This window comes from Globicephala melas, chromosome 9, assembly GCF_963455315.2.
Source record: "Globicephala melas chromosome 9, mGloMel1.2, whole genome shotgun sequence".
Lineage (NCBI taxonomy): Eukaryota > Metazoa > Chordata > Mammalia > Artiodactyla > Delphinidae > Globicephala > Globicephala melas.
The window spans coordinates 11,895,822-11,912,929 of NC_083322.1; the positions used below are offsets into that span (position 1 = coordinate 11,895,822).

The following is a 17,108-nucleotide window of genomic DNA, read 5'->3' on the forward strand; positions in this document are numbered from 1 at the left end:
CCCAAATGCTCAGGTTCATTCTCCTGGGAGGACAATATTGGGCTAGCCCCACTAGAATAGATAAAGAGGGTCAGTAGGCAGGGGAGGTAGGTTCAGTCTAGCTTGTGGTTTCGGAGTCATCCCATGGCCTGGGGACACTGACCCAAGGTGGCCCTAAGTTCAGACTGAGGCTCACACAGCATAGAACGACCTCTAAGGATCCCACATCCCACATCTAGGAAGACCCTGTACCCTTATGAGCAAAGGTGCCTGTCTTTCTGTGTAGAAAGCAGGTGGCCAGGAAGCACTGTGCAAATACTGCTGGCACAGAAGTAAAGGGCTGTCTGGTTGGGGGTGGCGGGCTCTAGGAAGAGGGAGAACTTCGCCTGCTTCTTACGAGAGACTCTGTACCCATCGGAGACATCTCCTTTGTTAATTTCATCGACACCGTGGGAGTAGTAGATCTGCCGGAGCCCCAGTCCTGGGTCTTGTCGGTACCAGTACATAGACTCATGACCCTTAGTCTGAGAACATTCCAGTACAGTGCTCTTTCCTGTGTTTGCTATCCTATTCCTTGGAGTCTGGGTAATACCAACATCCATGGAGCCTGTGAAGAAACAAGACAAAAACTGGAGACAGAACCTAGGAAGGGTCCTTGCCACAGGCTTCAGGGAGAAGCTTTGGCCACGACCTGGAAAATTTAAGGCAGGGATTCCCCATGTTTCCTAAACTCACCTGTTCCCAGGAGACAAAAGACCACACAGCAGAGGAGCATGGAGCCCATGGTGACGAGAGGCAGGAAGAAGATGGTCTTAGCTTTGAGTGTTGGGGGAACAGGACACGGAAATAGGAAATTGCAAGGATTCAGTCAGTGATGTCATTGTCCCTCCCAACTTAGTGGGTTTTGGAGAAAGATGCAGCCACACCCCTTCCCACCACATCCCCCAAGGGTCTAACCTGTTTCACTCCCTTACTCCTTAGGCGGGTGGTGCTTTAGCTTAGTGTATATCCATCAGCAGATGCTGAAACCCTTACTCCCTCCTCTTTTCCTGCTGCTTCTCTGCCATCTATCAGAGAGAAGTCTCTCTCCCTCTTCTCAGACCTTATCTACTTCAGTCATTCAAGGAAGCGTCATCCTCCCAATTGGCTACGCCACAGGGAAAATTCAGAACCCTCTCAAATAAAAGGAGTCCAGTCTCATTGGAAGGTTGTGACACTGTCACATGTCTATTTTTTCTGCACTTATTTATTTATTTTTCTAACTCAGGTCTAGATAAGCTATGCAATTTGAACATATGCACTGCAAAATTTGAGATTTTTTTTAAAAGAAGGGCAACACTATAACTTTGTTCCAAATTGACACTGTTCTTTAATGGCTGCTGCCTTTTTGGTCAATGTTTTCAAGATGCAGATCTTTACTGAAAGCATTGGCTCACTGCAGGAAGATATTCATTTAATGTGTGTATGGATTTCAAAGAAATATTAACACCTTCACTCATATCTTGAATTAACTGTAAGTGGTTCCTTAAAGACAGGTAATTTTAGCATAACATAAATTGTTCCTGATTTTAGGAGGAAAGTGTTCGGTATTTCAAGGCAACAAATTACAAATAATAACACAGTTAAACAACAACGGCATGAAACCCTTTGTGATGTAATAAGCAAACATTGTTTGCCACTTGTGCTTGTCCTGGCTCCACCCCAATCAATCCTGCTACACCTCACATTGGGAAAGCCTTTTTAAAAATATTTTTCCTTTTGATTATGAAAATTTCTAACATACTCCAAGTAGATGTAATCGTATAATGAGCTTCCATGTTCCCACATTACCTGGCTTCAGTAATTACCAACTCATGGCCTCTCTCGTTTATCCCCACTTGGCTTCTCTCTCTCCTGTGTTATTTTGCAGAGTTCCTGATTTATTTAGGAGCACCCAAGCGCATTTTCAGCCAGTGCATCCTTTCCATATGATCTAGTCCAGTGTTCTCTCCCTTCTCTCTCTTTCTGGTAGAGGTCTCCATTAATCATACCAATAGAAGGGTGAATTTATTCCAGTAAATTGCTTATCCTGGGGTTCAATGAACACAAATAGGGTAATTAAAATAAAGATCATCATTTTGGGTTTGTCCTTAATGGTAAAATATAACGGCACTCATTTGCAATTCTTGAATGTACCGTTTTGCTGCCCCCTGCTGTAGGCAGCGATTTGAGCAGAAGAGAGATTTGAGAGCTGAAGATAACCTGTTATTGGGGGGAGTCACAACAGTTGAGAGAACATAGGACTCAGGTCCAGTGGAGCCCTACAGGAGCAGTTTGGAGATGCACGGCAAGGAGAGAAGAAGGAGAAATCATCTGGGAGCAGAATCTATGCCTGAGGAGGAATGAGAGACTACTATCAGAGGAATGAATGGAAGAGACACCTGTTGGATGGGAATGGAGTTGAAAAAGACACTTATTTCTGGGCAACCAAGAGGGTCCTTGATGGCATGGACCAATATTCCCCCTACTCTGGGTAGCTCGTATGGCTCTCAAGTCTTATCTATAACCCACTTTTCCTCTGACTTATCTTCAGACCTCTCAGAGCACAGACCTCTCATTCTCACCCACACGCCGAGCTCTTTGCCAGCTGTGTGCTGTGTATTCATGGATGTGATCCTCGGGACGCTGAAAACGCTCTTATTTGTGAACTACTGATCCGTATAACAAACATCCTCTGGCACAAAGGATGCCAAAGGAGAAACGACTTTTTACTACTGGTTACTGCTTTCTGTGTCGTAAGAAATTTTTACCTCCCTTCAACTCACAAAGGTGTTTTCCTCTAGAAGATTTGTAGTTTAGCCTTTACACTTAGCCTATCACCCACCTCAAATTGATTTTTGTTTATGACATGAGGTATCAGTAAAGTTCATTCCCTTCCATGTGCTCATCCATTTGTTTCAACTTTATTTGTTGAGAAAATTGCTACCTTAATGCATTGACATTTTCAATCTATAAACAGATATCTTTCCATCTTTAATATTTTCTTTAGTTTCCCTTTGTGACATTTTGTAGTTTTTCATTGAACATCATTTGCTAAATTTATTTGTTATTGACACTATCGTATATGGAATTGTTTCCTGAACGTTATTTTTCAGTTGTTTGCAACTAGTATAAAGACACTTGATTTTTGAATATTGACCTTGTATCTTTCTAAATTCACTAATTATTTCTAGTTGTGGTTCATTGATTCCTGTATAAATAATCATGTAAGCTGATAATTTCACCTCTTCCTTAACAATATTTAGGGCTTTTATTTCATTTTTTTTGGCCCTATGATACTGGTTAAGACCTCCGGTATAATGTTGAGGAAAAGTAGTGAGAGAAACATCATGCCTTGTTCCCTATTATAGGAGGAAAGTGTGCGATATTCACCATTAAATAGGATGTGAGTCGTAAATTTTTCGCTGATAATCTCTACCAGATTGAAAAAGCTCTCTTCTATTACCAGTTTGCTGTGAGTGTTCATTTTGAAAGAGCACTGGATTTTGTCAAATGTTTTCTCAGCATCTATTGAGATGGTCAAATGATTATTCTTCATTATTTTGCCCATATGATGACCTACGTTGATGTTTGAACGCCAACCCATTGTTTCTTTTGCAATAAATCCGCTTGGTCATGACGCATTACCACTATCTATGTATAAACACATACACATGTGCGTACATACATAGACACAGATTCTTTTGGATTGGGTTTGTTAATATATTGGGAGGAATTTTTCTCATCTGTGGTCGTAAAGGATATTCTATAAGATCTTTGTCAGATTTGGGCATTAGGGTTTTGCTGGCTTTATATAATGAGTTATGAAGTGCTTCTTCCTCTTTTGTCTTCTAAAAAAAATTAGGTAAAGTTGACATTGTTTTTTTCCTTAAATGTTTGATAGAATTCACCAGTAAAGGAATCTGGATTTGTAGTTCCTTTGAGGGAATGTTTTTGATAAAGAATTCAATTTCCTACATATCAGATTCTTCATATTTCTAATTCCATGTTGAGTCAGTTTGGTAAATTGTGTTTTTCAAATAATCTAAGTTGTAGAATTTTTTGGCATATACTTATTTATGATATTCTATCACTTTAATGTCTGTTGTGTCCATATTTTCCTTTTTCATCATTGATATGGTAATTTGTGTTTTCTTCCTTTTTGTCTTGCTTGTTATGGGCTAAACACTTTTATCAGTTGATCAAATTATTATCGTATTTTCCTCTAAATTCATGAACATATTTTTATAATGGCTCCTAAAAATCCCTGTCTGACGTTTCCAACATCTGTGCTATTTAGGGTTGGTTTCTATCGCCAGTTGTTTTCTATGTACAACTCATATTTTCCCATTTATTCCCATGTCTAATACTTTTTCTACTGCATGATTCAAATTGCAGATGCTACTTTTTGAGAGTCTAGATTTTCTTTGGCCTTTATTTAACAAGTGCTGCGATATTTTTCTCTAAAAGGCAGTTTATTGGCAGATCAGGCAGATCCCTTTGAGGTTTGTTGAGCTTTGTTGGGGCAGTTCTAGAGTGGCTCTCACTCTAGGACTTGGGTAGCCCTTCTCCCGAGGTGTGACCCCCACCAGGGGTGCCAGGTGTTTTCCCAGGGCGTCAGCGAGGTGTCTCCACTCTGGCTGGTCAGAATTCATGTCTCCCACGACTGTGTGATGCCAGCATCTCCACTTTTCTCACAGCTCCCCAGCAACTCCTCTCTGCCAGGACATGGGGAAGGGGGGCGTCCTCTGTTATGCACCTGCTGTTACCATTTGACCGAAGAATAAAGGGGATTCCATGCAATGCTGGGAGCTCTGTTTCTGCCCAGCTCCCTTCTCTACAGCAGCTGACCCTGCAGTATCAGCAGCTTCCACAGCCCCGAGCTCTGGTCTCTGTCTCCCCCGACTCAGTCAGACCACTACGCTCTGCCTGGTCTCCACGTCCTTGTGCGTCAGCCTAGAAACTGTACTAAGCAGAGACTTGTATGTTTCCTCTTCTCAGGAATGACAGCCCTCTACTGCCTGCTGTCTAATGTCTGAAAACTGTTGCTTTAAAACTTTTGTCAGGTTTTGTAGTGGCTTAAGGATGTATAAGTAAGTAACAAGTATCCATTTTGACCCAAAGCCAAATTCCCAACTTATCTTTATTATACTTATGGAATTACTATAATGCTTACTGCGTTTTTAAAGTTCTTGATCTCTGTTGTCAAACTGACACCATTACAAGGAGTTTATAAATGTAACCCCCTGGCTGGGCTCCTGATCAAACTGGATAACGTAAGTCATTTTTAAAGTGTTCTTAAACACTTTTTCGCAAACATTTTTCCAGATTTACGTGAAGCTTTTTCTATTTATAGTTTCTTTTTTTAAATAAATTTATTTATTTATTTTTTGGCTGCATTGGGTCTTCGTTGCTGCGTGCGGGCTTTCTCTAGCTGTGTCCAGCGGGGGTTACCCTTCGTGGCAGTGCACGGGCTTCTCATCGCGATGGCTTGTTTTGTAGTGGAGCATGGGCTCTAGGCGCACGGGCTTCAGTAGTTGTGGCACGTGGGCTCAGTAGTTGTGACTCGCAGGCTCTAGAGCACAGGCTCAGGAGTTGTGGCGCACGAGCTTAGTTGCTCTGCAGCATGTGGGATCTTCCTGGACCAGGGCTCGAACCCGTGTCCCCTGCACTGGCAGGTGGATTCTTAACCACTGCGCCACCAGGGAAGCCCCTCTCGTGAGTTCTTGATTAAGAATTCTGGGAGTGCAAGGAAGGGACGTTTTTAATAGTTTTAGATAAAGGCTATATTGGGAGCTGCAGGGCTGGAGCGGGTTTGTGCACAGGTGGGTTGTGGCCGTGCTCCACTGTGACGCTACCAGAACAGAGGTACAAGGCTGTTTGGTTGGTGTGAGCCGCCTTCACAGTGAGAGGAAACAGCCCCTTCTCCTCTCGAGAGACACTGTAGCCTTCAGATATGTCTCCTCTCTGAACATCCTTTACAACCGCGGAGTAGTAAATCAGCTTCAGACCCTGCCCTGGGTCCTGCCGGTACCAGTACATGGAGTTGTAGGTCAGATTCTGTTTACACTCCAGGGTCACATTCCGTCCAGCCTGAGCGAGCAGGAACCTCACTTGGTAGATTTCAGCATCCATGGGTCCTGTGGGGTAGAGACACAAACGTCCAGAAGAGAGCCTGACACTGTCGTGAGAAGAGGGTGCTGGAGTGGGGATCTGCACCTACAGGGTCGGAATTTACTGTCTGGGTGTTGGGCTCACCTGCTCCCAGAAGACAAAGGGCCACGTAGCAGAAGGCCCAGCTACCCATGGCAAGGACTAGGTATTTGTAAAGCTCCAGACATAGACTCTGAGAGAGGCCAAGGGGAGGGGCTGGCAGCTAGGGCTCCCCCTGGCTCAATATACAGAATTGGTAATTGCTATAAGGTGACTGACTGTCACAGCTGATTTCGCACATGGGGAACAAAGGCTAAGAGAGATCAAGACACCTGCATCTTCTCTTCTGCCTAACAGAGCTCTTTATAGCCCTTCTAAATGGACAAGTGCCCACATGGTGAGGATACTGAATCCCCCATTTCCCGGTCAAAGTCACGCTCAGAATGCCATGTGCCTGTGCACTCATTGTGATGAAAACTAGGAAAGGAAATGCCTACAATTTTCAGAGTCTATTGCCTGTCTATCAACTGCTCTGTTTCCCACCAAACTCCCAACACAAGAAGAGGTTCAGATGTTGTTTTATGAAATAGAGCCAATTCTCTCTGTCCTCTGTATTTATTATAATTGGTACAGTAGAGATGGTATAGTGGCTACTCCAGCAATTTAGCAATTACAAAGGGCCCTAAACCCACCCTCCCCTTATGGAGGTGGATTAGAGCAGGGATTTGGGAGACAGCCTCGGCTTGAGTTCTGACCCTGCCGAGTAGCAGCTGTGTAACCCTGGGCAAATCTCTTAACCTCCCTTTGATTTGGTTTTCTCATCTGTAAAATGGGTATAATGAGTATCTACTTCAAAAGTTATTGTGAGGGCTTCCCTGATGGCGCAGTGGTTGAGAGTCCGCCTGCCGATGCGGGGGACACGGGTTCGTGCCCCGGTCCGGGAAGATCCCACGTGCCGCGGAGCGGATAGGCCCGTGAGCCATGGCCGCTGAGCCTGCGCGTCCGGAGCCTGTGCTCCACGACGGGAGAGGCCACAGCAGTGAGAGGCCCACGTACCGCAAAAAAAGAAAAAGTTATTGTGAATATTATATAAATATAGAATTTAGAACAGTTTTTAACACAGAAAAAGCACAATATTTGTGTTTGCTATTATTACTTTCTGGATCTGTTATTTAATCCAGAGGATTTAGGAAGTTAATACCATGTCAAGGGAATTCAGATATTTACTGACATAGGCTTGTGTAAGCTGACAAAGCTATCATTCCCCAGCACTGAACTGAAACTTATTCAATGAGCTGTGATGTTCAACGCATAACATCATTTCTTCTCAAGAATCTTAGATAAATAAAAATACAATCATAGATGATTTCTTATCACCTGTGGTTATGTTGGTAGATAAATGTTTTATTTTTATTTCTGGGGTCATCTGTAATAAAAGACACTTTTATGATGAAACTTGGTTGGTGTCTGGTGGCTCAGACACTGTTGCTTACACTTTCTGGAAGAAAGGTGTGTGTGTGGGGGGGGGGGGAGGGAGAGAGAGAGAGAGAGAGAGAGGAAATGTTGTAATGAGTGAGAATGAGAATCATTAGAAAGTGCAGCCCTGGTGTAGAACTCTGAGAAAGAATGCTGGCTGACAGGTTGCTTCCAACCATGCTAATGGTTCTTATCGGTTCTTTATCCCCGGTCCCACTTAATGAGCTCTAGTTCATCTTTAGGATGTCATCGTAGACATGACATTCTCTAAGGAAACTGCTCTGTGACTCCCTTAGGTCTCCCTGCGTCATAAAAAGTAGCAACTGGGTTCATATAATACCCTGCCCGTGCGCTGAGATAAGGGCCGAGACACCAGATCCCAACAGGTATTATTTTTCCCATGAGTTTGAAACTTTAACAGAGCCACAGAGACAGAAGGTAGTGGTTGCTGAGGCCTTTTATGCCTGTCTTTTAGAAAGAAGACTTAGGAGCTCCTATGCCTTAAGGACATGGGAAGAGAGGTTCCTTCTCACTAAACTGCAGTTGATTCTCACGTCCCTCTGAGCTCAACCAGCATCCATCCAACCAAGTCCTTTTAATACATAAGTTACTGTTTTTAGCAGAACTTGTTAGATTTTTGCTCCTTTTATCCATTTTTCACAGCTTTATTGAAGTATAATTGACGTACCAAAAACTGTATATATTTAATGTATACAGTTTAATGAGCTTGGAGACAGCATACACCAATGAAACCATCACTAAAATCAAAGTAATAGACGTATCTATCACCTCCAAAAGTTTCCTTGTGTCCCTTTGTTTCATTTTATTGTCTTTTCTGGTAAGAACACTTCACGTGAGATCTACTCTCTTAAGCTGTTAAGTGCATAATACACTATTGTTAACATTGTTAATATAGGCACAATATCAGATGTAGTATGTCCTAGAGCAGATCTCTAGAATTAAACTTGCATAACTGAAATTTTATATCAATTTAATATCTCTCCATTTACCCCTTCCAATTGACCTTGGCAGCCACCAAATGGCAACATTTCATTCTTTTTTATGGCTGTGTAGTATTCCACTGTATGTATATACCACATCTTCTTATATCCGTTCATCTATTGATGGACATGTAGGTTGCTTCCATATCTTAGGTATTGTAAATAGTGCTGCTATGAACATGGGGGTGCATGTACCTTTTCAAAGTAGTGTTTTCATTTTCTTCAGATATGTACCCGGAAGTGGGTTTGCTGGATCATATGGAAGCTCTATTTTTAGTCGTTTGAGGAACCTCCTTACTGTTTTCCACAGAGACTGCACCAATTCACATTCCCAACAAAAGTGTACTAGGGTTCTCTTTTCTCCACATCCTTGCCAACATATGTTGTTTGTGGTCTTTTTTATGATAGCCATTCTGACAATCGTGAGGTGATATCCCACTGTGGGTTTTGATTTCCATTTCTCTGATGAGCAATGATGAGCATCTCTTCCATGCCCATTGACATCTGTATGTCTTTTATGGAAAATTGTCTCTTCAGTCTTCTGCTCGTTTTTTAATTGGGTTGTTGTGTTTTTCATATTGAGTTGCTTGAACTGTTTAGATATATTGGATAGTGATGCTTTATTGGTTATATAGCTTGCAAATATTTTCTCCCGTTCAGCAGGTTGGCTTTTTGTTTGGTCAGTGGTTTCCTTTGCTGTTCAAAGCTTTTAAGCTTTGCTGAGCTTTGTTATTCAGTTGAGACATCAGTTGAGAAATGTGAAGACTAAAATGAAGTAGGCTAATGTGAAGCCTTGGCAAAAAACATTTTAATACATAAATTCCTTATGAGTATTAAAACGTGCATTCATAATACATTTCTTAAAATAATTTTAGGAAACACTAAGGAAAAATTCAACAAAATATGTGCCGGACATCATGTTCGATAAAAAAAAATACAAAACCATGCTGAGAGAAGTTAAAAAGAGCTCAGTAAAATAGCATGTGGGGATGTTTGGGGAGGGGGAGATATTCTGTGTCTTGATTGTCATGTGGTTACGTGGGTGTAAAAACTTGTCAAAGTGTTTTGAAATATATACTTAAAATGGGTGCACTTTATTGTGGGTATGTGATGCCTCAAAATTGCTTTAAAAACTTTCATGATAATAAGTGGTGCTGGGAAACCTGGACAGCTACATGTAAAAGAATGAAATTAGAACACTCCCTAACACTATACACAAAAATAACCTCAAAATGGATTCGAGATCTAAATGTAAGGCCAGACACTATCAAACTCTTAGAGGAAAACATAGGCAGAACACTCTATGACATACATCACAGCAAGATCCTTTTTGCCCCACCTCCTAGAGAAATGGAAATAAAAACAAAAACAAACAAATGGGAGCTAATGAAACTTCAAAGCTTTTGCACAGCAAAGGAAAACATAAACAAGATGAAAAGACAACCCTCAGAATGGGAGAAAATATTTACAAATGAAGCAACTGACAAAGGATTAATCTCCAAAATTTACAAGCAGCTCACGCAGCTCAATATCAAGAAAACAAACAACCCAATCCAAAAATGGGCAGAAGACCTAAATAGACATTTCTCCAAAGAAGATATACAGATTGCCAACAAACACATGAAAGAATGCTCAACATCATTAATCATTAGAGAAATGCAAATCAAAACTACAATGAGATATCATCTCACACCAGTCAGAATGGCCATCATCAAAAAATCTAGAAACAATAAATGCTGGAGAGGGTGTGGAGAAAAGGGAACACTCTTGCACTGCTGGTGGGAATGTAAATTGATACAGCCACTATGGAGAACAGTATGAAGGTTCCTTAAAAAACTACAAGTAGAACTACCATATGACCCAGCAATCCCACTACCGGGCATATACCCTGAGAAATCCATAATTCAAAAAAAGTCATGTACCAAAATGTTCATTGCTACTCTATTTACAATAGCCAGGACATGGAAGGAACCTAAGTGTCCATCATCGGATGAATGGATAAAGAAGATGTGGCACATATATACAATGGAATATTACTCAGCCATAAAACGAAACGAAATTGAGTTATTTGTAGTGAGGTGGATGGACCTAGAGTCTGTCATACAGAGTGAAGTAAGTCAGAAAGAGAAAAGCAAATACCATACACTAACACATATATATGGAATCTAAGAAAAAAAAAAAAGGTCATGAAGAACCTAGGGGTAAGATGGGAATAAAGACACAGAGCTACTAGAGAATGGACTTGAGGATATGGGGAGGGGTAAGGGTAAGCTGGGACAAAGTGAGAGAGTGGCATGGACATATATACACTACCAAACGTAAGGTAGATAGCTAGTGGGAAGCAGCCGCATAGCACAGGGAGATCAGCTCGGTGCTTTGTGACCACCTAGAGGGGTGGGATAGGGAGGGTGGGAGGGAGATGCAAGAGGGAGGAGATATGGGGATATATGTATATGTATAGTTGATTCACTTTGTTATACAGCAGAAACTAACACACCATTGTAAAGCAATTATACTCCAATAAAGATGTTTTTAAAAAAACAGTCCAACAGTTCACGAACTGTTTCCAAATGTTCCACAACTAGGACTCAGTTTGAATTTTGCCAGTGTATTAGGTTAAAATGGTGTCTCACCGTAGTTTGTTTGCGGTTTTAGGATTGCTAAGGGGGTGGATACGTTGTATATTTGTAGGCCACTAGTGCTTTTCTGTACACTGCTTGATTAACTATCATTTATTTGTAACAGTTCTTTGTATATTCTGGATACCAAACTTTGTCATTTATATATCTTGCTAATATCTTTTCAATTTGTTGCTTGTGTTTTTACTCTTTGTAATTGTTTTTGTTGATATTCCTAATTTAGTAGAGTCTATCATTCCTTTTTGGGAGGATATGCATTCTTCAATTCTTTATAAGCAATGTTCCCATAGCTCAAGTTCATAAAAATGTACTGCCATATTATTTACAAAATAGTTAATAATTTAAATGTTGCATTTAAGCATTTAATCGTTTTAGAATTTATTTTTGCGTATGCTGTGAGAAAGAGTTTAATTTTTCCTTCTGTGGATACCACTTGTCCCAGAAGAACTTGCTGTGTAGTGCATTATTCCCCTACATACCTGCAATGATAGCTCTACCATATATTAATTGCCTATATATGCATGGTGCTATTTTAAACCTATGATTTTTCATTTATTTATGCCTTTTTAATTATCCTAATATAATTAAAATATTATTGATAATAATTAAAATAATTGATAATAGTTAAAATAATTTGATGATTAGACAGGGAATTCACGCCACTTTGTACTTCTTTAATATTATCTTGAGTATTCTTTCCTCTTTCTCCACTTAAATTTCTGATTACTTTTGTCAAATTTCATGAAAATATCTTGTGATTTTGCTTAGTGCTGCATTGAATACGTAGGTGATAGCGCAGTATTGGAATGCTTTTAGTATTAGTTTCACTTATTCATGATAATGCCATATAACTTCACTTATTTCACATTTAAAATGCCTTCCTCTGAAATTTAATAAGTTTCTTAATTGCTTATCTTCTAATAGATTTGCATTTTTTTTGTATTTTATATTTTATGTTACTATTTGTAAATGATCTCTCTTTAAAAATCTATTTTTCAACTGTTTGTTGCTAGTATATGGAAATAAACTGACTTTATTTTAATTTTAGTTAACTTACTAAACGTTGTTATAAGTAATGCAATGCTTCTTTAGATTCCTTTGTGTCTTCTAAACTTGCCATCTGTCTATAATCACTTTTTTCCCCTTCTTTTCTCATTCTTACCCTTTATTCTTGTTCTACGGGCTAGGAATTCAGCACAACGTGGAATAGGAATGGTGGTGGCATTCATTTACTTATCAATTACGTATGACTAGGACAACTACAGGTACTGGATATGTGGTACATGCTATGGTCGTTACAAAGTGGAAGATTAGATCCCATTTTAAGGACGTATTAGCATCCCAGGATATCTGCAAATCATTCTCGCAACTGTTACTGAACGAGGTTCATTTTGCCCTAAGCCAGGGAGCCAAAATGTTGAGACTCTGATGTTTGCAACAAAGAAAGGGTTTATTCTCAAGGCAGCCAAGCAAGAGGATGGGAGAAAAGACCTCAAATCCACCTCCCGAAAGGCAAGGGGCACTGGGTATTTATAGGGTCATGAATGAAGAAGCCGGATGGTCTGACGTATGGGGAGCATGGGGCACTCGGGAAGCTTGGGGAAAGGTTATTGGGAAAAGGTGCGGGAACCATCTTTCTGCACAGGTGTAACTCAGCTGAAGCCTCTGCGTGTTCATAACAGAAGTGCTTACCAGGATCTGAGCAGGGAGTCTTTGGTCCTCTGAGGTCAAAATGTCACCAAGCAGACGCTTGTGCAGGCCTAGAAGGAGGGTCGCTGCTTCTCACCAGTCTTAACAAGTTCAGCTCAAACTAGACACAGCTGACTCTGGGCCCAGCTGAACTACCTGAAGTTTCCTGGAAAATAACTCAGGCAAACATCTTATTTAGGCTACGTGCCCCTTGGAGGCAAGTCTTAAAACAACCTTAATTAATGAAGGCAGGTGCAATGGATTTGACTAATCATTACCCACAGTTCCAAACCACTACCTAAAGGGTCTCACCTGAGTTCCCTCAAGTATCTAACAAGTCTTGTCAGATGAAGGAAGGTCTGTGCCTGCCCTTTATGCGCAGAGGTGTTTTACAGAAAGACCCACATCACCCCCTAGTGGTCAAAGGGGCACATTTCTCACATGCCCTCTGGTCTCTCAGCGCCTGCACCCCCTTCGTGGTGAGTGGGGAGTTGCTGGTTCCACACTGCGCAGCCAGGGCCACCAAGTATCAGAGCAGAACTAGGAAACACGCGGCCATCGATGTGGTGACCTGCTGGGGTACTGCAGAGAGTTACTAGTACTTAGTTGCGCAAGTAGTCACTAATCCCATTGATTGGTGTTGTCGATCAGTATAATTAACCTTAACCTCTTGCAGCCACATTCAAGGTGCGTGGGTTCCTCAGGTCTCTGTCCTAAGTTCTCTGCTCTTTTCTTTGTATATTCTATCATCAAGGGACCATATACACTTTCATTCTTCCAATTATGGAAATTGTCCTGAATTTTTACCTTCATCCAGGTCCTTTTTTTTGAGTCCCTGACTTATACATACAACTGCTTTCTGCATATTTCTGGTCAGATTTCTGTCTCAAAGGCACCCCAAATGTGAAGTGAATCATGACCTTCTTTCCACTGGGTCCTCCTAACCATCTGGCTGGTGGTCACAACCATCCCCCCTATATATTGCCTCTTGTGTCTAATCAATTACCCCATCCTTTGATTTTATTTCCTAACTGTGTTTTAAATCTCTCATTTCCCCGTATTTTAGCACCACCGTCATTGTCCTATAGCTTCATTATCGCCTGGCTGGGCAATGGCATTGGCTGACTCTATTCTCTGCTTCATCCTTTCCACACTGCCCGTTGTTGTGGAATGCCAGAATAATTCAAATAACAAAACAAAATGACAAATAACAAAATAATTCAAAACAAAACAAAACAGTGCACACACACACACACACAGCAAGAACAGCAAACAACAATCACTACAGAAGTCAAGTACTTAAAACCTCAATGGCAGGGCAAGGAGTATATGAGAACTCTCTGTACCTTCTGCTCAGTTTTGCTGTGAACCTGAAACTGTTCTAAAAAATTGTCTGTAAGAAAACCTCAATGGCTCCTACTCAATTTTATGTTAAATTCCACATCATATATGTTGAGGTTCCTCAGTAATAACTTAGACAAAAATCTTTCTAAGGATATTTTTAAACATCTTTTGCCCCCTGTGTAATGAGGAGAAAGTAATGCTTCTGGTAAAAGGACACACAAATCTTGGTGTAAAGCATATAAGAATAATTTTTAGTGTTTTCGCTCATACCTTTCCCAAAGGGAGGATAAATTGATCGTCACCAGCAGTCAATTAGTCAATAGTCCATTTGTGTTAAAAAAAAAACAAAAGCATCTTAATTGATTTTTTAAAAATGGAACCAGGGAGAGAATTACAGATAATAAAAACAGTAAGATATTTAGACACTATTTGAAATTGACTCTTGATCACTCAAACGTGTCCAATTGCTTTGCTTTCCGTGTTGCAGAATGGAAACCCAGGGAAGCAGCCAATCAAATGATCACCTTCAGACACCTAATGCGTATTATACACTGCAGCAATTTTGTGTTGAGAGTCTTGTAAACCAGTTCCAGAAATTATTTTTGTGAGATGTTGAATTTCAATGCCAGTTGACTCACAACCTTGCCAATCTCTTATGTGTAACGTAGGGTATTGAGTAAGAAATGGACATTCAGAATGGTGATCTCCAAGGATATGGAAGACTTAAAGGCTCTTGACTCCCTCAAAGCCTCTGAAATTCTCTCCATGGCCTCTCTATTACTGGAGAACACTGTGCCTCTGTTGTGTGTGTGTGTGTGCGCGTGTGCGTGTGTGTGTGTTGGGGGGAGGGGGAGATAAGAGTCTATCTCTTACTCCATCCGTCACGGGCTCTCAGAGGCTAACTTGGTTTCAAATACAACATAGCCCAGAGAGTAGAATATAGACTCAGAGCACGAAGACAAAGCATTACACTTAAAAAACTTCCCACTTGTATCACGAAAAATTTGGAGGTAATGTAGGATTTTATTTTCATGGTCCTATTTCAAGGAGGACAGGACACAAATTTGGACTGGATTATATTCAGTACTACTATAATAGTAGTAGTACTACTACTATCATATTCAGAATATACCATACTCCCCTAAAATAACACATGTGAGCAGCAGGCTGACCTTGATAGTCAGCTGGATTGGAAAAGGTAAGTTCGGACGCAGCATCCATCCATGCTAACTGACACTGGAATATGATCCTCTTACGCTTAATGTAGAGGAAGGAAATAAATGACAGCTTGAGATAGAGATGTTATCACTTTAACTATGTTTCATGCCAGAGCATAAAATGCTCTTATCTGTTCCTTGCTGTTGGTGAAGGAAGCAGTGAGATATTTAAAAAATATTTTACTAGCTCTCTAGGCTGGAAATGCTGACACAGCAGGGGGCTGCTACTAAAATAGGTCCCTGGTTTCCGTGGAAATGAACAAAGTCTGAGGGCAGGTGACTGAACTTATGTGGGGTATCTAATCACAGTAACAATTGGACATGGTCATCATGTAGATATAAAATGGCAGCATGTCCATTGCTGAGTTGGTTCCCATTTTTTCTGTTCAGTTCCACCTGGTCAGGGACAAGGTCTTATCTTCATGTCTTCATTTTCACACTTGGTGTCTAAGCCCCTGCTCCCTGGTTCTCACTATATAATGTCCTTCATCCTGCTCTTTCACAAACTGTAATCCCTTCAGTTATTTCTTTTATTTTTCTCTCCTTTTTGGTCTCATATACATAGGATTTGATTAGTCTTAACCCTTGGCTCATAACACACAGGCATTGTTTATTGATGCATGTTATTTATTTATTTAAAAAAATAGTGGGAGGGGCTTCCCTGGTGGCGCAGTGGTTGGGAGTCCGCCTGCCAATGCAGGGGACACGTGTTCGTGTCCTGGTCTGGGAAGATCCCACATGCCGCCGAGCGGCTGGGCCCGTGAGGCATGGCCGTTGAGCCTGCGTGTCCGGAGCCTGTGCTCCGCAACGGGAGAGGCCACAGCAGTGAGAGGCCCGCGTACCGTCAAAAAAAAAAAAAAATTATATATATATATATATATATATATATATATATATAGTGGGTAATTATGAAACATCTGCCCCACTCATCCAATGATATGCAAGGTAGACCTTGAAAATATTTAAATATTTAAACTATGTGGTTTACCCCCATCCCATCTCGTGCCACTCCCCATCCAATTCCCACATTAAACATCATCCTGAACTTGGGTCATCACCCTCCCTTGCCACTGTGTGTTGGTAAATGTTTGACAACCAGCTCTCTGGAGGAAAATACAACAAGCCCCGATTTGTGGTGTCTGCTGATTACTGTGGTGTAAACATCCCTACTATGGCTGATTTCAAGCTATTAGCATGACGTCACTGACATTAAAGTTGGGAAAGATGTGTACAGTGGGCCCTCGTGAGCTGTAAAATCCAGCTCCAGCAACAGCTGTTTCTTGCTTTACTTTTAATGTAATCTTTTTCTAATATATTTGAGGTTGTGAAAATTATTTTCTTGATTCAGTTGTTTTTAGCTTTATAAAAACTGCGTCATGCTTTACAAAACCTTACCAGGGTTAGTTTTCGTAGTTGGTATTATATTGCTAAGATTACCTATAACATGGCTCATCCCTGTAGTGCATTCATTTTGACGGACGTATGTAGTTTTCCACCACATGAATATACCACAGTTTATTCATTCACTCTCTTGTCAATGCATAGGTGCCTTGGTTGCAGGTTTTGCTATTGTGAACAGTGCTGCTGAGAAC

General features: G+C 40.9%; 2 gene segments (V, D, J or C); both read right to left on the minus strand.

The window, feature by feature from the left end:
* LOC115851778 (T cell receptor beta constant 1-like) overlaps window positions 1-763 on the minus strand; it is a 61,752-nt gene extending 60,989 nt beyond the window's left edge. The window contains 2 exon segments of the C gene segment in view: window positions 302-586; window positions 715-763. Of these exon segments, the coding sequence occupies window positions 302-586; window positions 715-763 (334 nt within the window).
* The window catches only part of LOC115850792 (T cell receptor beta constant 1-like), a 97,349-nt gene that overhangs the window by 69,244 nt on the left and 10,997 nt on the right, over window positions 1-17,108 (minus strand).